This window comes from Azolla caroliniana, unplaced genomic scaffold (genome assembly GCF_043228905.1).
Source record: "Azolla caroliniana isolate FFs.n. ecotype wild unplaced genomic scaffold, voAzoCaro1.0.p SCAF_13, whole genome shotgun sequence".
NCBI lineage: Eukaryota > Viridiplantae > Streptophyta > Polypodiopsida > Salviniales > Salviniaceae > Azolla > Azolla caroliniana.
In genome coordinates, this window is record NW_028230448.1 from 16695194 (window position 1) to 16719079 (window position 23886).

Genomic DNA, 23886 nt, shown 5'->3' on the forward strand with positions numbered 1-23886 from the left:
GATCATATGGCTGCTTAAAAATTCAGCCTCTCAAAAGGTATGTGTGTTGGCACTCACTTACACGAGAATTATATGTTATTATGTAGAATGAAGATTGAAGCTTCATTGTAGTATGCTGCCAATTGTGTTCAATCATTTAAAATGCTTAGAATCAGTTACGGTTCAAAACTTAGCACTTACTTAAGATTGGTCAAGGTGGAACTGCCAAAGTTCAGACAATATGGTAATTCTGTACCAATGCAGGTACTCATGTCTTCATGGCTCCTATATTGGGATGGAAACGAAAGTCTAATGTTTGAATACAATCATTTGGTGAAGTTTTGCTTGGAAACCATGAAAAATGCTATTTTAGTGCCGTGCATGCAAATTATGCCCCTCAAAAATATGTGAACCCGGTTTGTTTCATATACCGTCTAATATGATCATATCTGGGAATCATTAATTCCTTTGCCTATTCTTGGGGGCCCAATTCCCAAATCAGGATAAGTTATTCAATAGTGAAAAACGATTCTTCTCGTGCACACCAATGTTGTCCACCATAAGTTGATTACGGATAGAGGTTGGTATTTCCAAGGTAAACGAAGAATGGTACCAACAAATCCTTTATACAATATGTATGAAAAGGAAAATAATCAAAGAATTAACATGCTTATACAGGGCAAGTTTGTACCTTTACATGAGATAAATGGGATGCACTTGATGCAACCACACTCTCGAGAAACTCCATGCATTTAACTTCCGTACAAATTACATTCTCAGATTGGACGATTGTACCACAAGACTCCTCATTTTCAGACTTTAATCGTCTTGCATCTAGACCTCCATATAACGGAAATGAAGTAATTGCATTTGGAGGAAATTGAGTATTCTGCAGCTTGCATATGTCATTCATGGATTCATGTGCCCCCTTAGAAAGGCTTAATTCTAGAAGTCCTGCTTTAATGTACATATTCCTTGCCAAATCTTCCTGCCCTCCTTGACATAATGCTATGATAAGTTGACTGTATGATGTGGAATCTGGGCTAAAACCATCGGCAATGAGCTGGTGCATCCATCTTTGAGCACCCTTAGCATCACCTGCCTTAGCACAAACTGTAATAAGTGTGTTGTAGGTAATGAGGGTAAATTTGACATCAGAGTCATGCATCTCGTCAAGCAACTGGTCCAGTTCCTTGTGTTTCTGTGCAGCCCCATACACAGAAATCATGATGGTGTAAGCATTTATATTGGGTTTGACTTTGGACGTTTTCATGTGCTCCCAAACTAGCTCTGCTTTCTCTGTTAGACCACCCTTCTCTAAAGTCGACAGCAATGCACCATACGAGAGCACATTGGGTTGGTGTCCCTTCTCTATCATCTTTTGCAGAATGTCAACAGCTGATTTCGGGTCCACTCTGGTAGCACAGGCAACTAAAGAAGTGTCCCACGCAAAGCGATCAGGTACAATGCCATGTGCTTCCATCTTCTCCAGGAGCTGCACGTTCCAACTGGAAGTGCCCCTTGTCTTAGAAGCCGCCAGCAAAATGTTGAAGTGAGACCTTATTATGGAATATGACTCTGCATCAGGCTGCGGCCCATCTCTTCCCATGGTTTCAAACACCTCCAACGCAGCCCACCATTTCTTCCATTTGCCCATGAACTTCATCACATGATTGCATATTCGAACATCTAATGGAAGGCTACATTTCCTTCTCCGTGCTAGCACATATTTCGCTATTCTATAATCCATCTTTCTTGACCCACAATCCCATAGAATATTATCGTAGTGCTGAGGCGAGAAATCTAAACTGCTTGCATCCGCCATTTCAAGAAGACCTATTACATAATCAGGACCTTTATCCGCAAGCACTGCAACGGACACCATTCCCGCATGAAAGGAAGCTACCTCTTCTCTCAGCTCTTCAATGGCATCATTCATTCCAGCCTTTACAAGTATATCCTTTGCTGATCTGTATGTTTGTAGTGCACTCGCTACATCAGATGCCTCAGTCGAACCCCACAAAAGGGCTCTGAAAGTGGCATGATTTGGATTCAGCCCATTGTTTGTCAGCTCTTGAAAGACATTCATGGCTTCAGAGCGAAGATGTTGACGCTCGTAACACTCAATCATGTTATTATACGTAACAAGATTCGGCTGAATGTTGTGCTTCTGCATTTGTTCCATGACATAGCTGAAATGCTCTAAATTACCCCCACGAGCTTTCAAGACACCGAGAAGGCTACTGTAGATGTACACATTGGGAAGCTCAGGGTGTGACAGGAGAAGCCACTGGAAAAGGAAGAAGGCGACATGGGGTTTCTTCAATTGTCCAAGCTTCTGGATGACACTAGTGTAGACATGGGCAGGGAAATAGAGGTGTTGCAAGGCTGCATCCACATCATTCACATCTTGGGCATCCTGGAGGCAGTGGGCAATGGCACGGCCAACAGGCTTATAGTCTGTACTGGGTTTATAACCATGGTCTGCACTAATGGTGCTGGGCGTGGGATCTTGATCAGAATGGAGCTGTTTCTCGAGCTCCATGGCGGCATGGATCTGCTCCAGAAGTGCACGCTGCTGGGATGGAACCGTCGTCCTAGCACTTTCTACAGTTGAGATCAGAGTGGTGGACAGGGTGGGACAGACATCCCCATCGGAGAGAGGAGTGATGCTCTGTGCCCCCAAGTTACAGTAGGAGGCCCTGAAGCGGACCTTGAATGTGGATATGGAGACCTTGTTGGGTGAGGAATAGAATACCTGTTGTTTTTGTGGCACATGATGATGATGATGATGATGATGATGATGAACATAAGGAGCAGCAGCAAGAGCCATATCCATCTCAGAGGCACAGATGCTCAGGCGTGGAAAGGATAGGACAGATCGACATGATGATGAGCAAAAACGCCAAGAGGAACCATATCCATGGATCTCACACAGAAAGTAGAGAAGAACGAATATGGAAAGGATAGGTAGCACATAGATATGTATGGTATGTGTGTAACAAGTGTACATGTAGTAGCTCGTGTCTATTATGCATCAAATCATAAATAGGGCTGGCGAGGGAATCGCGGCCACGGACACTGCAGGCAGGTTGCTCAGAGGAAGGCGTGTGCACAATCGGCACCGTCCGATTTGGATAAGAAAGAACGCACGAAAAAAAAATCTGTCTGAGGTCGCCCAACTCTGTTAGTAGTCACCCAACCCTGACCATGGTAGGTTGTGCGCCACCACCCAAGTATTTTACAACAATAGATGAAATACAATAATACTAAAATGTAATGGTTTAGTGCTTAGAGTTATTTTGTTTGCTTAGTAGGTGCAAGTTTCAAATCTCTTTTCCTTTCTTATTGAGAAGAGGGTTTATTTTGCTTATTGGTCAATTTTGCTATCATTTAGGATTTCTTCTTCTTCAACTTCTTCCTTTTTTAGGGTTTTGGGATTTTAGCACACAAAGCATCACAATTTATACACAACACATAGTTGAGAAATGATTCAGGCCATACCTCCCCTTATTGGGTATTGTTTCAGCCCAATCATTATCAAAGTCTATTTACGTCTTCAACGTACTGGCCATCTATACACAAAAGTTTCAATACCCGAAATTATGGTAATCTTCAAAAAACCACAAATATCTCCAATGCATCGATTACATGCAATCGGGATCTAAACCCTAATGTAAACCCAGATACAACCATCATCCATCCAAATGCACAGAACCAAGAATATTCAGATGTCATCAAATGCTCGAATCCATAATCAATAACATCTTAACATTTACCCTAAAACCAAAAAAGTTTCATAGTTTCTATTCTTGTACCCAAAAAAAGTAAGAATCATTAAAATACATACCTCTTGTGATAGGTTTTGCGGATCGGATGTGGATGCAAGTGATTGGCAGGTGCTTGTCGATGACAAGTGGTGCTCGAGGCAGATTCTTCCCTCCTAAAACCCTAGTGCTCTATTTGAAAAATAGATGAAAATGATAGGCATCAAGGTTTTTATAGTCAACAAAAATAATGAGTAGGGCTCTTGCATCAAGCGAGTCGGGCTCCTCAGGCTCCTACATAATATGAGTCAATCTCCCCAAAACATCTTTTTTATTTTCCACATCGTACGGTGCATATCGTAATCACCCTTAGGTGACTGGCCTGCAATGTCCGTGCTCGTGATTCCCTCGTTTGCCCTCTTTAATATATGGTAGTAGTTAGACACGTCAATGTATGGTATGCGCCTTTAGACCTGCCATATCATGACAACAATGTGGACTAGCAACAATCAAATACTTCTTTTGTATTGTTCAAGTAGAAGATACTACTCAATGTTTTATACAATTTCTAATTGCATGTCAAATTCGGAGTTACGTTTCTCAAATTTGGCAAGTTTCATCATGGTATTATTGATACTAAGACACTGAGTGTTTGCACAAAATCACATAGGTTGACACCAAAATCAGAGATCTAGACACCATTTCCTATTTTTGAGAAATTGGGTATTGTGTCGTAATTGGGTTATATGCAATGCTTGTTTATTTTATGGTAGGCATGGAGTCAAAGCATATCTACGAAATAGAAGGTAACATTCGTGGCAAATTTCTTTATTGGAGCAAGTAATTATTTTTTTCTCATTAGAGGGTTCGTCTTGCCTATTGGCAATTTGACATGTTCCACTATCCGTATAATGGTGAGCATACTCTATAGTGGTACCATTGTAATGTTCACACATTTATTAATATAATTGTGTGTTTTCATAGAGAGAGAGAGAGAGAGAGAGAGCACCATCACGGAAGAACTAGCTGATAACTCACAATTTGCTTACTTGATGCTGAAGAAGTAGTTTTCATTGACATTCTAAGGCATAAGGTAATATTTATAAACTACCCTTCCAAGCGTAAACGGGACATAAGTGTAAGAATCTTAAAGAGTGAAGAACTATACAGGTGAAATGATAAACATTTGTTAAGGGTTCGTCCTCGCTATAATCCCTAGAACTAATGCTTACACTTCTCTTTCTCTCCTCAATTACGATCTTAACTCAAACATCCATCATAAACATTGTGCTTGCTAGCTTGAAGGCTTTTAGGTAAAGGATGGTGTAATGAAAGCTTAGCCATGTTGGTGAGTATGTAAATTGCTTGGATCATGGTAAAGTATCACATAAGTTAACTATTTAATGATGTAAAAGTTATTAAGCCATGGAGTAGGATTAGGATTTGATTTCGTAATTAGCTTGTATGTTAATAGATCGAGAGTGGTTAACACTCATTCTTGCCAATCTTGCCAACACAAGGGTAGATGGTAGTAAATATATACGCCTTTCTATTTCACTGCAACTCCATAATGTTTATTGCCCAATTGGCTATAATCATGATTGATGTCGACATAATCCAATGCGATGACCACAACCTTACATGTATATGTAAGAAGTGACTGTAACTCATGGATATATGTCAAAAGATGAAATGTCTATTAGAAACCAATTTGAAAATTGGTGATTCATAAAGAAGTGTAAATCACAGGAGAAACGATTATTATACTATGTGCTAAAGAAATAGATAAATAAGTAAGCTAGAACAATAATCTAGTTTGTTGCAACTTTGCTATTGACTACTTGGCCCTTGCATTGTCATCTACAATAAAATCCAAAACGCATCGTAGATGGGAACGTCTAATGTCCTAATTCAATGTCTAGAGCATCAAAAGTATGGTGCTACAAAGTCATGTAGTTCCCTTAGGACTCCATAGTCTTGGGAGTGATGAAATGGTACCGATGAGGTTTGCAAATGTTAAGATTGTATAAGTCAAAAATCGTATACAATTGAAAACAATGAAGAGAAAAGGGGCGACAAAGGTTTAAATCTATATTTGTGAAATAACATATGTATATCTTTTTAACAAGTGTAGTAACATAACTATCACCTTTATCTAGAAAGCTCCATAGTTGTTGGCTTCTCTTTTTCACACCATAAAGTATAAAACTATTTATGAGAAAAAGGCAAGAAGTGGCACCGACTCATTCCACATCCACATTTATCATTGTGTTTTGTAATTGGCTAGTAAAGTAATGTCTCATGAATCTCTCTCTTAAGTTTGTCAATAACATTGCGATTAGTGTTTGCTTAAACATGGAGGAGTCAATCAAAACATAACCTCCTTTGAGCCTTTGAGGTTATTCCTCCTCAATATATTATACGAAGACACATAGGGGAACTCATGATGAAAATAACTAGGTAAAGGAATTAGGAACCATTGTATTACATAAGAAAATTTCTCAGAGGTGTTAATTATGTATATAGTTCCTGTTTCTCGATATATACATCCGCTAGGGTCAAATTGAAAAACATATTAGAAAATTATATTCGCATTGCATGTTGATTGTCGGATCACTTCTTTCGTTTTCTTGAACGAAAAGTGTGAGGTATGAGCAATAAAGAAACATAGAAGTTGAAATAGAAAATAATTGCGTCCTTGAACTATTTGTTCAATGCAATGCAATTTAGGTGTGAGCAATAATATTAGCTCAAGGCATATCTTATAAGAGAACGTTTTTTCAGAGATCTCATCACCCATGCATTATTGAGCAGTCTATCTTAAATACAATCAGGTCAAACATTATTAAGCAATGTGTATCCATGATTTTGTGTATAATGCTGCACATGATTACCATCCACATCCTTTACAACATTGTATTTGCTATTTCATCACTCTTTTGCATCCATGGAGAAGGATATTATTAAGAGAATTGATAAGCTTAGTAACGAAATGTGAGCAAGCCAACAAACAAACAACCGGATCTTTATACATATCCTTTAATAGAACATTTACTCACTATTTATTGACATGCATATGAGGGAATATTCTCTACTGAACACTGATAAATATGGCGAATTCATAACCTTAGTGAAAAAAAGGTGTGAGTTGGATAGATTCTCTCTATGGTGTTAAACTTGGGGCAAGAATATGTACCACATCAAGTTGTTAAGCCATAGATCTAACCGCCAATTATGCACAGTAGATAAATAAATATACGCAGACTGCTTCTACGTTCTCGAGGTAGAGTTAGCTTGTGTTGTAAGTGTTACTAGAGCCAAGAGATTGGGACGAGGTATAGTGGTCATTAGCATAACTAGAGAGAGATGTCGTAGACTTGATTCCATCGAGAAACCCGGGATGGTGAAGTATATAAGCGCCGGGGTATGGGGGCCTTGATGGGCCAAGGGGCATTACTACTCCATGTTGTAGGGTATGGAGCACTTCTTGCATTTCGGGTCGTGCCTCGGGGATCAGATGGCAACACTTGAGCGCGACATGTAGGATGCACCTCCAAATTGTGGTGTCCACCTCCCCATCAATCATCTCCATCCGTGGATCCAACGCCTTCATTAATGCGCCACTCTCGTGCTTCGACCACACCCAATTGAGTAGAACCCGCTCCTCGGTTAGATCGAAGCTTAGGTCGATGACCCGACGGCCACATGCCACCTCTAGCGCGAGCACGCCGTAGCTATACACGTCCACTTTGCTGGTCGGTGTGCGTGTGAACACGACCTCGGGCGCGGTGTATCCGGGCGTGCCGGCGGCGGTCATTGTTTGGGTCATGTGGTTGTCATCCTTGAGGAGGCGTAGAAGCCCGAAGTCGCCCAGCTTGGCCACAAAATCGGACGTGAGCAGCACGTTGGCGGCCTTCACATCCCGGTGCACCGCCCCGGCCCCATGCAGATGGCTAAGAGCTTCTGCCACTCCCTTCAGGATCTCTACCCTAGTCTCACTCCTCAAAACACCAGCTGTGTTGTCCTTCCTGCTGCTGAACAGGCGGTCCGCCAGGCTTCCATTGCTCATGAATTGGTACACCAACATGGCCTCCCCTTTCTCGTAGCACCATCCTTTGAGCTCCACCAGGCGTGGGTGCTGCAGCTTGTTGATCATATTGATCTCCGAGAAGAACTCATCACTCTTTCTCAGCCCCTCTTTGTTCAACCGCTTCACCGCCACTTCTTCGTACACCATCGAACCTTTCTTGCCAGTCTGCTGCGTTACTAATAATCTCCCCTTGTAGACCGTGCTGTATCCGCCGCGCCCCACTCTGGCCTTGTCGTGGAAGCCCTGGGTGGCCTTCCATAGCTGCTTGTAAGTGTATCGCGGCATAGCGGCTGGAACAAGCACATCATTCGGAATGAGCGCAAGCTCCGTAATTTGATCTCCATGAGGTGAATGGCAGCATCTTTTCCGATAAGCTATTACCGCCACGAGCACTACGATGGCCGCTACGACGCCAATGACACTAGCTGGAATGATAATACGTTCTGTGTTGGCTGGATTCGGCTTCGGTGAAGGTTGTGTGGTTAGTGACAAAAACCAGGAGAAGACTACACATCCTTGGTAGCGTCCGCCTGTGGTTGCGGACAGGCCGACAAATAGTGGTGGGGAATCGAGGAAGACGGTAGAGAGGTCATAAGTCAAGTTGAGGAGGGGATCGGGGGGCCGAGTTACGGTATCGGGTATCATATTATTAATGTTGACCATGCGGAGCTCGATGGATGTATTGGCAGCATAGTAATCCACCCACACCATGAAAGAGGAGTTCTTGTAGAGATCGAGATCCGGATGCGGTGAAGAAGAGTTGAGATTGACTGTGGCAGTTGAGATGAGGCTGTTGATGTCGATCCCGGCGTGGTTGCTGTTGGGATCCTGCAGCTCCACATTCATGTAGTTGTCGAGTTCTACTGCAAAGAGATGGCGAGATGGATCGGTCACATTGTAGCTGTCATTGGAGGTGAGGCCCAGCATCATGCCCAAGCTACTTTGAGGAACGGTGTTATGAGGCGAGATAAAGAAGGCCATGCCATCTCCTGCAAACCCTACTCCGTCGGGAGCAGGAACGGATAATTCCTGGTAAGGAGTAATGAGCCGGAACTGGAAGGAGGTGCTGAAGGAGGTGATGTTGGTCTCCCATTGGAAGGAGACATCGTAGAGGAGCCAGCCCGTCTGTCTGTCCATCTCGTTCGGTTGCTGTTCGTTAGGGTCGGGTGTGAGCCAAATGGTGCCATCGCTTTTCAAAGAGGTAGCGTTTAGTTGGACAAGGTTAGAGGGCAGAGTTTTGTCTGTTTGAGCATAGCTAAACCTAAACTCAGCTTCAACAATGGCGCCATGGAATGCAGCAGTATATATCATCAGGAGGAGGAGGAGGTGCATGGAAATCAGTGTTGTAGTCATAGCCATGGCCATGGACATAGCCACTAAAACACACACACACGTATGTCCGTCTTGTCTCCTTGGACCTTTACTTTTAAAACACAACTAAGAGTCTAGACCAAGTCAAGCTAGGTGACCATTTGCATTTTCTTGACTAAGAGAAAACCCAGGCTCTATAGGGCCCAAATCCTCACCCCCTTGTGTTACTAGGACACAATCAATCTTGTTGCCAACTCATCTTGTTCATTGTATGCATAAACTAATCATTGGAGGTTTGCGAGTCACATCCAATCTACAATTTACACGGAGTTGAATCTTCTCGCCTTCCACAACGTTATCCCTATATTCAACACCTTCCCTCGAGAAATTTTCTTTCATCACAATCACAAAGAGTCACGGATAATATATAATTAATTCCAAGCTAACATTATCATAATCATCATTATTGTTTATCGTGAACGATATTGGTTTCTGATTGGATTGTTATTGGTCTACTTCAGAAATAGATCCTAAAAAATTCATACAAGATACAAATAGAGTTTCAAAGTATAATGATGCTTTAGGAACCAAACCTATGGTGAGGACCCTTTGAAGCTTAAATAATAAAGAGGAAGAAACATTTTTCCATTCCGTTTCACTTATGCTAGCCTCACCTCACTCTCCTCTTCACTTGTGGCAAGTACATACTTTGACCTCTCTCTCTTTTTTATTTTGTTGTTAGACTACTAGCACAATATCTTCTTGGGTTAGACACCCAATGAAAGGAATGTAGGGGTTGAACATGCATGGTATCTTCTTGGGTTCGAGACCCAAATTTCATTCCACTGTGGAATGTAGGGGTTGACTACATTACCTTCTCGTCTCTAGTGGACAACGTTAATAATTAAGCTACATCTATACGTATATTGTACCTAACTACAAAACCATATTCTTTGCCGAACTGGGAAATTGTAGTAGTTATTGATACATGTTAGAGCCCATCTCGTTGTTTGCCATTCACCATTTGAATCATTGTTTCTATTCGACTTAGCTCACATGCACTGTGATGTGAGATGGGGTATTGGGGCACAAGTGATAAGAATAGTCAACTTTGCACACTTTTTCCGAAACAAGTTTGGGTGTCTAAGTATCACACTTTGACACAATGCTTTGCCTTTGATGATCACGCTTGGCTATGCTTTCCAAGCATATTTGACCAAACCCAATCCTTGCACAAATTTCTCTCACACTCACAATGTGCACACTCAATTGTAACATTCATTGGTGAAGTTCTTGAACATCGGGACTAGCAACTCACTTTCACATCTATTACGTGAAATGTAATATTTATGGTCTCATCATTCATGTGTCATATTTGACCTTCATAGACGATAATAAAATCTCTCTCTCTCTCTCTCTCTCTCTCTCTCTCTCTCTCTCTCGTGAAAAGAATGAAGAGAAAAGGGGTGACAAAGTTTTAAATCTATATTTGTGAAATAAAATATATCTTTTTAACAATGATACTAACATATCCATCATCTTTATCTAGAAAGCTCCATAGTTGTTGGCTTCTCTTTTTTAGACCATAAAGTATAAAACTTTTTATGAGCACAAGTCGAGAAGTAGCATTGACACTTTCCACACCCTCATTTCTCTTTGTGATTTGTCATTGGCTAGTAAAATAATGTCTCATGGATCTCTCTATTAAGTATGTCAATCACATTGGGATTAGTGTTTGCTTAAATATGGAGGAGTCAATCGAAGCATAACCTCCTTTGAGCCTTCGAAGTTATTCCTTCAAAATAGGTAAAGGAATTCAGAACCATTGTATTACATGAGGAAATTTCTCACTCGTGTTAATGATGTATATAATTCATGTATCTCAATATATAGTTGTATATATATATCTCCTAGCGTCAAATTGAAAAACAGATTAGAAAATGATATAAAAAAATTGCATGTTGATTGCCAAATAACTTCTTTTGCCTTCTTGAATGAAAAGGATGATGTATGAGCAACAAAAATACACAGAAGGTGAAATAGAAAATAATTGTGTCTTTGAACTATCTGTTTAATGCAATGCAATTTAGGTGTGAGCAATAATATTAAATCAATGTATTGTAAGGATGCGGATTGCCCTTTCAGAGATATCTTGGATATATGCTAGAAATAGCTCAGAAAAGTGTACATAACTTATCAATATTTTGAAAAATATTGAAAAATAATGACATACTTTCATATTATACCTTTATATGAGGGGTAATTATGGTACATTTAGAGTATAGTGTGATTTCTGTGGGTTAGAGATGGAGCCCCTTCATCATTTATTCTGGTCATGCATGGTAGCTAAATTGGTTTGGAAAAGATTTTTGGTCTCTTGCATGAGGTATATGGTTCTAGAGTATATAAATGGGGGACACAGATGTGGACAAATGAACTACATGATTATGAAAAAGAAAAGGTTTACTTTGCATTGTATACAAGTGGTCAATATGTTGAGGAAGTGTTGGCCAAGTATGTCTATTAATTCAATATAGGACGGTGTGGTTTGGGAAACGATTAGTTCAATAGTCTTATGGGTTTTGTGGACTAGTAGATGTTGAAGGATATTTCAGGAAATTCAATGGAATGTTGTGGATGTAGTAAAGGAGATTTGGTTGATTTTGGTGCATACACTAAATGGAGAATGCGATGTTATCAAGGGTGATTCAGATGTAGTCTTTTGAAACCAAGAGATTTTTAAGAAGAGATGGGAATGTCTAAATGTCTTCTTCATGTTAATGGTTGTATTCATTGGTAGTATTAGCCACCTCTTTGGTATTTCCTCCACCAACATGAGGCATGTGGCCATGTACCAACAGTTGATAGGAGAAAGGAAATTCATGAGGAGATCATCGACAAGGGATTGCTAAAAAACATGTTGTATTGTATTTAGCAATGCTTTGGTAGATATGTGTGCAAATTGTGGTGCGCTAATGAATGTCTATGGCAACCTAAGTGTTACAATGGTATAAAATAAAGAAACCGTTCACTTAATATAAATATAAAAGAAGAGGAATTGTTTAAGTCATGAAGCGATGGACCCTATTTCTCATTCCTAGGTAGGGTATTTAATAAACCTCATCTTCCTAGAAAAAGGGGCCTCCCATTTTGGGAAGTGGAAATGTGCTCTCGTTTTCAATAACTATTAGTTATCATTCCATATGTACTAGTTTTGTGATTTCCTAAATTAATATAGCTTATCTCCTTTAATTTCTGTGTCTCAACCTTACACTTGGTATTAGAGCGCAGTAAGATCCATAGGGCTGAGTTGCACAATGGAGGAAGCAAAGGTGGAAGTGGATATTTCATGGTCATGGTAAAAAGGAGAAAGAGAAAAGGTTTCAACTCAAGCGAGATGAATGGAGGGGTAGGGACCTCACTGAGCACTACATAATTTACAAGACAAAGTAGAGGAAAAAATCAAAGAAGTAGAACACAATGGGAACGCAAGGAAGAAGGCACGTGGAAGGCAGACAAGGGAGATAATTTGGAAGAGTTGATCCAAATAATGGAATTAGGCAATGACAGTGTCGTGAAGAAAACCGCCCCTAGGAGGAATCAGGGAAATATGCGCTTGAATTGGCCCCTACGAGTGGGCAAGCTATTTAATAACTTGTACATACTTAGGAGCAAGTCGATTGATGTGAAGATACTAGGTAGGTAGTACGCATTTATTGTTTAGGAAATCGTAGTGTATCTCTACCCAAAGTGACAGAGAATAAATACGATGTAACCAGGGTATAACGGTATGTCCCCGAGGGGCCTATAAAGAGGAAACGGAGAAGGCTGAGAGGACATCACGTTTTTGGGCAAGGATGAGGGGCTGTTGGACTGGGAACCGAGCTCTCTCCTCTTCTTTCTATCATCATTCTCTACAGGGTTGCAATCGTTGTAATCGTTACTGTTATTGAAATTGAATCTCTTGTTTTCGTCTATCTGTGTTTCTAGGAGTCTCCTCTTTCATTTCTCTCGAGTGCGCTTCTTGATTAAGTTGGTATACGCGTTGGTGGTTCATTCAACCGGCAAGTGTTGTCGGTTGCAGACAGGTCTATCAGGCCTTACACTTGCGTGCTTCTTACTCCCTCTTGTCTCCCTTGCTCCTCGGTTTAGGGTCCCCGTGGTCTCGCCTTATTTCACACGTGAAAACGAAACAACACAACATATTTGGTGATCCCGACGTGAAACAGGCGGCAGAGGAATAGAAGATGAGGGGATCGGAGCTCACCGAAGCCATGGCGGCAGTAATCGATCGGATAGTAAGTGTTGTAGGTTTTAGGGTTAGGGTTAATGATAATGATAATGATGGATTGATGATGAAGATAATGGAGAGTATGATGGTGAGAGAGATCATGAAGATGTTGATAAGCATTGAGAAGCATTGCGGGGTGGGGGGTGGTGCCTAGAATGGCTCCACCCCCCTCTCAAGAGGGTTCAACGTTAAGGGGAGAGAGAGGAAGAGAGAGAGAAATTGAGAGAGAAAACGATCATTCGTTTTCATTCATTCCCCATAAGGGGTTAAATAGGTACAAAGGGTTAGATACACAAGGGTGCAAGACCCTTGGCCATTCACACCTAGTCACAAACTCACACCTCTTTGTATCCACCACACTCACACTTACATTCACACTCATAATTGTATAAGTTTACACATATACATCCACACATTACATCTTTCACCCTCACTTATCACACTTATCAATCACACGTACGTCTCGTACGGTAACAGTAAGTGCTCGCGAGGGCACGAGCACCCTCGATAGGGCCATTGAAGCAATTGTCGGCACGATAGGCCAATTTGGTGGGAAGGACGCTACGAGCTATTTGGTGGCCTGCTGAGCCGAGATGGTGATGAGGGACATTCCGGAGGATAGGCGTTAGGCCGGGTTCCCTCGGGTGGTGACACCGGGCATCCACGCAGCGGTGCTTGAGGTATAGACTGGATGCCAGACCTGGGGAGAATTCGAAGCACGGCTCCTCGAAAGGTACGGGCTTGATGAAGCGCTTCGGTTATTGAAGCGGGACTTCATGGAGTGGGTGGAGACCCCCGAAAAGGGGAGGAATGCGTTGGTGCTCCTCCAGGAGTTCGAGGAACGCTTCGCATGGCTCTCAACGCTGGATAGGACCGTGCTAGACACGATGTTGTCCGGAGGACAGAAATGTAAAATTAGGAAATTAGCAAACGCCGAGTCCGAGTGTCACGGGCCACCAAGGGCTCGACTGTGTGTAAGGGGAAAAGTTATTTAAACGAGGAACAGTACCTCAGAAAGAGAGAGAAGAAAATTATAGGCGGAAACACTAGCTTAGTCATTCGAATTAGATAAACTTGTAAGGTCACCGGCCAGAGGCCGTGTTCTGTAATCCTTTCTACCATAGTAATACATCTTATTTGTGCCTATTTTGGTTGCATGATTCTGTGTTTCGATCGATACCTATGAGTTTCACGCCGCCACGTCTATCAAAACCTCGCTAGTGTTTTCTCTCTGAACCCTGTATCTCTCTCAACGCCTCTGTACGAGCCTTCACGTACCACGCCCTTGAAGACCGATAGTCGCAGATCTATCGAAGGTGTTCGCCCAAAGGAACGGGTAACACAATTTGGCACGCTCGGTTACAGCTGTGAGTGCACAACGAACTTCGTTGAAGGTAACCACCAGCCGCCGTTACGGCGCCCTCTCGCACCACGAGGTCTTGGCCACCTGCCCGACGCCCTGAGCCAGTCGAAGGAACTTCCGACTCGGCGGTCACTGACCAATCCTGTCCCGATCAATTGGGGGCTTGTCCAGTGCAATCCTCGCCACCGGACACTCGATCGCGAGTGGATTCACCACCAGAGCCCTCGTCGAGCCCTCTGGAGGTCAATCAACCAGAACCAAACCCTTTTCCAGTGCTACCAGAAGAACCACAGTATGACATCATGCCGTACCCATACCCACGATATGCCGACGGACCTGACGCGGAGTCACACGTCCGTGCCTTCATATCCACGTGGTAGGCTAACCACTCCACGCACCGCCTCACACCGGCCGAAATCGATGCATCGAAGATTGCCGAGTTCACACTCTCCCTCGAAGGACCGGCCGCACGATGGTACTCTCGTCTCGAAATAGGAGAGGCCACCACTTTCCAAATCGTGCGCACAAAGTTCCTTGAACTTTTTCATCGCGAGGTGCCTAAACGGGAACTGCTACGACAATTCTTCTCTATATGCCAGGAACCACACGAAACGGTCGCCCAGTTCACAATCCGGTTCCAGGACCTCTACAGACAAGTGGCCGATGATGTCTCGGCACAACATATACCAGACACTTTCCTATCCAGTTTACGAGAGCCTCTACGAACGACTCTCGCACTTACAAATTTCGCCAACCATACTATCGAACAAGTCATAGCGCGCGTTCTCGCCCTCGATCGGAACCAGCACGGCACGGCCTTCTCGATGACATCCTTGCAAACCACTCTTCCCCAAGAGGACAATCGCTTTCGCCAAGCCCTCCAATGCACTGCGTGTTCAGGATCAGGGCACCTGGCCCTCGAATGTCCCCACCGACCACAATGTCTGATCTGTCAGTCTCAAGCTCACACGGTCGAGTAATGCGAATATAATATGCTGAACCGCACAACGGCAGCACCGGTCCGCCAGATCGAGCCACGCAATACATACTCTCGACAGGACAAGCGATACATCTACCGCGACCAGGATAAGGACCAACCGCGATCCCCGGATCGATGGCGCCGAAACGACGACTATCAACGTGATAATCGCCGTGATTATTATCGCGATGACCGGCACGATGATTATGCTCGGTACGATGACGATCGCGATGATCGGTATGACTGAAGGAACTCACGCATGGATCGGCGGAACAACAATCGTAACACACGCAACAACAGAAGACCTAATCACAACCGCCGACGGGACGCTCCTCAACAGGACCAGCGCAACTCCAACACACCTCGGAACAACCCTTCACTAAACGAGACCGAGGATCCACAACAACAGCTCCCACACACAGACCGAGCAGACACCAGTAGCTCGGCCAACGTGACATGTTTTAAATGTAACCAACCAGGCCACTATGCCACGCAATGTCCGACAACCAACCGTGGCAAGGCACCCGCGGTAAACAATATCATGGCCGATGTGCAAACGGTCACTACCTAGAGTAAAGCGCAGCCTACTCAGTGGCAAATCCAGGATGAAGTACGAGAGGCAGCAAAAGAATGGGTCGACACGGCCAATAAAAATAATGCCACACGCATGCAAACTGACATGAGGGACGGGCCCAGTGAAGTACCACACACCTCGGCCCCACCCACATCGTCGGAGTACGACCAACTATGGGATGCGCTTACCAATTCCCGCATCTCGCTGCCCTTACATAAACTGCTACCACTCATGCCGAGATTTCGGGACATCCTGGCGGCACTACAGGCCAATACTAAGACCGAGACACCACCGGTACACCTCACCGACGCAGGTACTGGTCCACCACTCATGGATTCTCAGAACCCAGCCGTACGAATCATCATTAAGGGACAAGACCTGCAAGGATGCATCATCGACGGTGGGTCCGGTGTAAACGTTATTAGCGAATCAACGTGTCTCAAACTCGACATGAATCAATGGGAACCATGCCCCTTTTGGCTTCGGATGGCCGACACCCGCTCCGTTCGCCCCATTGGTTTAATCCGCCATCTCGACTTCACACTCGGAGGACACATGTTCACGATCTCGGCCGTCGTGCTACGACTGGAGACACAAGGCGCCTACCCAATGTTACTAGGTCGACCATGGTTGCGTACAACGAATATCAAGCAACATTGGCAGCGCAACATGATCTCATTCCGAAAAGGGAAGACAAAAGTCCGGATCATCACTGAAGAACGAGTCCCCGTCGCCCTCAACACTTCGCCGTTATACGCGGAAGGAGTCCATATGCTCGACGGATTGGCCGATGCGGAGGTCGATGACTTCCTAGATGATCATCCCACGATCATTCCTCTCTTCGAAATCAATGCCTTACCAACCATCGAGCCATCTAAAGACGAGGAAGTCACGGAAGAGTCACCAACCCAGGATGAACCCGATGCAACCACAGTGGCCGAGCTACGTCATGCTCGGGAGGCTTTCGAACGCGAACTCGCCGTTTCACAACGAGTGAAAGCATCAACCCTAGAAACAATAAACCTCGGTTCGGACGAGAATCCCCGTACGGTACAAATTGCCAATAATCTACCAACCGGCGAACGGGCATGCCTCGTAAAATTACTCACCGACTACCAGGATGTTTTTGCTTGGTCTTACACCGATATGAAGGGGCTGGATCCTCAGTACTACCAACATCAAATTCACATCTTACCCGACACTCGGCCGGTTCAACAGAGGCGCTACAGGATGAACCCCAACTACGCCGCTAAAGTCAAAGAGGAAATTGACAAGTTACTCCGAGTGGGCTTCATTCGCCCTGTTAAACGGGCTACATGGTTAAGCCCGATCGTAGTGGTCCCAAAGAAGAATGGAAAAATCCGCGTTTGTGTCGACTATCGGAAGCTTAACGCGGCAACCGTCACCGACGGTTTCCCTCTCCCATTCACGGATAGCGTCCTCGACACGGTAGCCGGCCACCAATGCTACAGTTTCCTCGACGGGTTCAACGGCTATAACCAGATAAGAATGTACCTGGAGGATCAGGAGAAAACCGCTTTCGTCACGGAATGGGGTGTGTTTGTAGCAGAAGTTATGATGTTCGGTCTAAAAACAGCACCGGCTACGTTCCAACGCATCATCACCGAAATCTTTCATGACTACATTCCGGCGTTCATGCAAGTTTTTCTCGACGATTTCGCCGTGTATGGCCATCGACGGGAACACATGACCCAGTTACGACTCTGCCTGGACCAATGTCGCCAAGCTCGATTGAGTTTAAACCCGGCGAAATGCGCATTCTTAGTCACCAGCGGCAACCTTCTCGGCCACATTGTTAGTCAAGAAGGCATTGCTATGGACCCGGATAAAGTAAAGGCAATTCTGGAGGCCACCGCACCCTCGAACGCTAAGGCACTAAGCCGTTTTTTGGGACAGATCCGGTGGCACAACCGAATGATACGACACCTGGCCGATTTCGCGACACCCTTACACGTGGCAGTCCATCGCCTTCCTTTCCAATGGACGTCAGTCGAGGACACGGCTTATCAGACCCTCAAACGAATGCTGTCACATGCCCCGGTGGTCCAGTCTCCGGTTTGGTCCGAACCGTTTCATGTCTTCGTGGATGCTTCGGACATCGCCATCGGAAGTGCGCTAATGCAATGCACACCCCCGAATTGGTATAGGCCCGTATACTATGCCAGCCGACGGCTCTCGACCGCGGAAAAGAATTACTCCACCACTGAGCGGGAGGCTCTCAGTATGATTTATAGCATCAATAAATTTTGGCATTATCTCTTGGGCCGAAAGTTTACCTTTCACGTGGATCACTCGGCCCTTCTTTATTTGGTCAATAAACAAGCCCTCACCGGCCGGTTGGCTCAATGGATGCTCCTACTACAAGAGTTTGATTTTCAGATTCAACATCGACCCGGGGTACAACATGCCGTCGTCGACTACTTGAGCCGTCTTGAGTCAGGAGAATCGGCGAAAACAACGTACGACGAGCTACCGGACGCCAGCCTATTTAACCTGACCTCGGTACCAGACGATAACGGAGATGAATGGATCACGGAGATGACCCATTTTCTCACTACCGGTGTACCTCTGGAGCACATGACCCTTGACACGAAAAAACGCCTAGCAGTGCGGAGCCGGAATTTTTGCCTCGTCTCGGACATTCTTTACCACAAAGGCTCGGACGGCATATGGCGCCGAGCGATTCGGCTGTTCGAGAAGAACGCTGTTCTTCAGGAAGCCCACCAGGGAGTATCTGGGGGACACTACACCGGGGATTCTACGGCAAGGAAAGTTTGGCAAAGGGGATTATGGTGGCCGACAACAAAGAAAGACCGCTCACGAGTTTTGCCGGCAGTGCGATTTGTGTCAACGTCTGGGGCAACCAAGGGAACAGTCACGGATGCCACACCAGCCGATTCTTCCGTTGGACCCATTTCAAAAATGGGGTTTGGATTTTGTAGGTCCTTTCAAACCACCCGCGGCCCAAACTGGGAATCGATATATTATCGTGGCCACGGATTACTGCACCAAATGGGTCGAGGCTAAGGCACTCCGAGATAACACGGCGGCATCTACGGCTAAATTTGTGTACGAGCACCTCTGGTGCCGTTACAGATGTCCAATCGAGCTCGTTAGTGACCAAGGTGGGCACTTTATCAATCATATAATACGTGAGCTTACACACCACTACGCGGTGGTGCACAAGAAAAGCACACCATACTACCCGCAGGCGAACAGTTTGGCAGAATTGACAAATAAAATCCTCCAAACCATACTGAAGAAGATCGTCAATGAAAACAGGACCGATTGGGATGACAAACTCCAGAGCGCGCTGTGGGCGTATCGTACGACCTTCAAAACAAGCATCCAATCAACCCCCTTTCGAATGGCGTTCGGGTTAGAAGTTGTAATGCCTGTCGAGTTCCAAGTCCCGAGCCTCAGAGTTCAAGTCAAAGCACGGCTCCCCGAGGCCGAATCCGAACAAAACCGGCTGGAACAACTCCTCGAACTCGGGGAAGCTAGGATAGAGAGTATGGCCCAACTCGAACAACGCCAACGGCAACGCAAGGCTTTCGTGGATCGACATCGACACGGGCTGGAGAAGGAGCTCATCATCGGCAAACCAGTCCTTCTTTTCCAAACACGACTCGGGTCAATGCCGGGAAAATTAAGATTTCGATGGACCGGTCCATTCTTGATTATCGACGAGTTCAACGGGACGTTCCTGCTCGGCACACTCGCCGGCGACACGATCAAAAGCTGGGCCAATGGGTTTCGGCTTAGACCATATCGCGGGACTAAACCACCCAACCCGTTTACCAAGCCACATGGCACCAACGAGACTCGGGAGATCACCACGGAGGACGCCACGGGTCCCCTTGAATAAGGACTACCCACCTTCTGGAAATTAATAAAAGTAGTAGTAGGTAGGATTAACCATAGTTTAGCCACTGTTTAGCTACACCTACACCACCCACCTAGGCACCCCACTTTTAGGAGCACCCCTTGCCACCACTCAGTAAGTACCTATTTAAACTGTTCACACATGCAAACCACATGCAAGGCACACTAGAAGCACCCCACTCACCTTCAGGACACGTGGTGCTAGTCACTTATTATGGCACCCATGACTTAGAATCTTCAGGATTCGCTGCAGGTACAAAACCCTAGGAAGAAGTTACCAAAACCGTTTCCAAAACGCAGCACAGACCATTATCGCTCTCCATCTCCATTGCTCTCAAGATCAGAAACCCCATCTCGCTCTCAACACACTAAGCGCTCTTGCTCTCAAGCCCTCTTCCGCTCTCATAACCTCTCTGCTGGACTTCCACTTCCTGCTGCTCCTGCGGTAGCTCGCCCTCGCCTCATCACTTTGCTTCACGCTTCCACACAGTCGAACCCAGCTTCCATCTCCACTATGCCGCTTACCGCCTCAGCCGAAACCCGCGCCTGGCTCCAGGAACGAGGAATGGGCGGTTATCTGAAGATCATCGATGCCCCCCCGCACCCAGATGCCCAAAATGTGGCGAAACGTATAAGTCCCGAAGCCATCACCAACAACGTGCTTCGGGCTGTGTTGGACCTGCAACGGGGAGGGGACCATGAGGTCGACATACCCCCGGCATTAAAGATGAAGGCGTACTTCGGGGAGCACTCAGCCACAGGGAAGGCATATAGCACGTATGGCGGGCCCAACAAAGCTTTCGGGGAGATTGCGCGTATCTTGATGGAGTATGCGTTTGTGCATACGAACCCAACGAGCATGCCGCAGAACAAGGCAGCCATCATCATCAGCGCTTATGAAGGAAACAGAATCGATTGGGGAATCATCACAGGTGAAGGACTCCGCGCTGCCTTAGCTTCATTTCAGTCCGGTAAGAAGATGTTGTCTGTTCTTACCCACTTTTTGATGGTGTTATACCCACCCTCTTCGCTCCCTTCCCCTCGCGCACTCACGTCCCCACCACCACCACGAAGGCAGAGAGAGAAATTCGTGGCCATTAGCCACGAAGCATGGGAGGAGCCCACATCGCCTTCACCCCCTGCCGCCGACCAGACAACCGCATCGACACCACCACCCGCCCAACCCCAACAAAAAAGGGTAGTTTCCGAGACCTGCCAAGAATGGGAGGGGGTGGTAGCCGCGGAAGACAACACAACTGATGATGTCACCATTCGGCAGCCAACGTCGCGGTCTTCAGTAACGTCCCCAGGACCTAGCCCACGCACCAACACACAGCAGGCTGCACCACCACGACCACAGAAAAGGAAGCATGCGGAGGAAACAACACTACCGGCCCCGGAACCGCAACCACAACCAGGCAAAAGAAGACGACTCAACCGCGAGTCCTCGGAAGAACGGAAGGAGCCACAACAGGAGCAAGCCTTAGTGGTCAGACAGAGCAACTTGGCTATCACCCCTGCGGAGGCATCACTGAACCAGGGAACGATCGAGCATGGGCATACAACACAAATCTCGGAGGATGAAGTCCTCGGGTATAAGGACCTCCCCGCGGAGGCTTACGAATTTAGTGCGCTCCTCCGCCTCGGTACGTCATTCGAGCTGGTCGACTTCCTCGCTAGAGCCCAAGTCGCGGCAGCCGCTCAGATGGCGGAAGAGCACGCCGAAACAAAAATGGTTCAACGCGCGCTAATAGGTGAAATTGAGCCCCAGGAGGACATGGCTTTACAAAAAATCGGGAGGAAGAAGCAGGCAAAACAGGCCGCTCTCCTCATGGAGGTCCCTGAGTTGAACACGGCCCTTATCGAGGCATATCGGGACCTAGATCGCACTACGTGGGCAGCCAAAGACATGGCCCGAAAGATAAAAGTAGCCCAAAAACAGGCTAAGATGGCTACAGAGCTATGGCATGCTGCGAACCAGAAGCTGGCAGCCTGGGAGCAAAATCGGCTGGAACAACAAGTCCTGAGCCTCCCAGTAACGACTACCGAGGGCCTCCCAGCGCCCCCACGCATAACGATGATGGATGGAAGCACCATCACCGACTCCATCCTGAAGGTGCAGGCCAGTACACAAACGGAGTCATTACAAATGGTCGATGCCTGCACAACAACCGAGGTGGCCACGACCGTGGAGCAACCCAAACTAACCACACCAACCAAGGAGGTGGAAACCCAGACAGAACCCCCGCTCCGGGATTACCGTGCGGAGCTTAAAGAAGAACAACGGCGAACCGAGAGACATGAGCAACGACATCAAGAGGCGATGGCTCGCCTAAAAGAAGAAGCTTCCAAGCAGATGGCCGAGATAAGAGCCCAGGCCAACCAAAGGATACACGAGCAACACGAAGCATTGGGCCGGGTACAAGCGCAAGCCGCGGCCAAGGAAGCCGAACTCAAAAGCAAGCTGGAGGAATACGCCGCCACAGTAGTGAAGAAAGAGACGGAGGTCCTAGACCTACAGGCCGCGCTCGACAATGCCCACGACTGGAACCAGCGGCAGGAGGAAAGAAATCGCGAACGGGAGGAGAGGATGAACGCGGAGAATGTCGAGTTGCAGAGTCAGTGTACGACCCTTAAAGAGATGGCTGACGAGTTATTCATCAAGTGCAAGCTACTTTCCGAGCAAAAAGAGGCCTTATCAGATTCCTACTTCGCCCTACAAGAAGAGAGAATCGTCGAACGGGAACAAATCCGGGCCATGTGTTTGAAAGAACGGGAGCAGGCCACCGAAGAACTCATGAAGCGTTACGAGCAGGCTCTCCAGCTCGTAACCACGAATGCAAAGAACAGTCAGACCATCTATGAGCTAAAGACACAGAAGATTCAGGCCGAGGTCGACGGCTTAAAACAGGAATTAGCAGCCATCCAAGCACAGCCCGGCATGGATGAGACATGCATCCGCATACTGCTCAAGAAACAACGCCAACACCTCACCAAAAAGGTCGAGGAAACATTAAGTCGCGCAGGAGATGAATGGGCAGCCCAAGCTGCCGAATTGCACATTTTACGCGCCGACGCCGAGAACCGACGGAAGGAGGGCCGCGACTTCTACAAAATGGACAAAGCCAGCATTCAAAATCTGCGTGCAGATTTAACCGAGGATTACCAGTCCTTGGCAAAATCGCACACCGCGGCAATCGAGCAAATAATGGAGGACTTCAATGACGGTCAGATGCTGTTTCGCCTGGAAGTAGAAGCCTTCGAATGAGAACGACTCGCTGCCATCTCCACCAGCCCTCCAACGGCCACAGAGCAGAAAGAAGAACCTCCCAGCGAGGAGATCACGGACACGGCACAGGAGGAACTTGCCCCGACCAACGGGCATCCCATGGAGGTCCACACGTTACCAGAGCCTGTCGAAGGAGAGGCCAGCGCCCACGAACCCACACCCCCACCAGAAGAATCGGCTGCACCCGAGGCGGATGCCCGAGAAGATATGCCACCCTCGGACCAAACTCAACCCCCCGCACCAACAGTCCAACCAGACCACCCTGCCGCCACCCCAGACCCCGAAAGCATCCTCGACATCTTAAAGGAGGAATGAAACGAGGATCACGCCTAAAAGG

At 46.1% G+C, this 23886-nt stretch overlaps 2 protein-coding genes across 2 annotated transcripts; both read right to left on the reverse strand.

The window, feature by feature from the left end:
- Positions 1-586: 586 nt before the first annotated feature.
- Positions 587-2899, reverse strand: LOC147856403 (uncharacterized). The gene has a single exon (XM_087329672.1). The coding sequence runs from the start codon at positions 2816-2818 to the stop codon at positions 650-652; it is 2169 nt and encodes a 722-aa protein (XP_087185798.1). The 5' UTR covers positions 2819-2899; the 3' UTR covers positions 587-649.
- Positions 2900-6566: 3667 nt separating this feature from the next.
- Positions 6567-9207, reverse strand: LOC147856404 (putative L-type lectin-domain containing receptor kinase S.7). The gene is made up of 2 exons (XM_087329182.1): positions 7030-9207; positions 6567-6987 (listed from the first exon to the last, which is right to left on the reverse strand). The coding sequence occupies exon 1, from the start codon at positions 9205-9207 to the stop codon at positions 7036-7038; it is 2172 nt and encodes a 723-aa protein (XP_087185308.1). The 3' UTR covers positions 6567-6987; positions 7030-7035.
- Positions 9208-23886: the final 14679 nt, after the last annotated feature.

Coding starts and splice junctions, on each gene's coding strand:
- LOC147856403 (XM_087329672.1), bottom strand. CDS start 2,818: ATGGATATGGCTCTTGCTGCTGCTCCTTATGTTCATCATCATCATCAT.
- LOC147856404 (XM_087329182.1), bottom strand. CDS start 9,207: ATGTCCATGGCCATGGCTATGACTACAACACTGATTTCCATGCACCTC.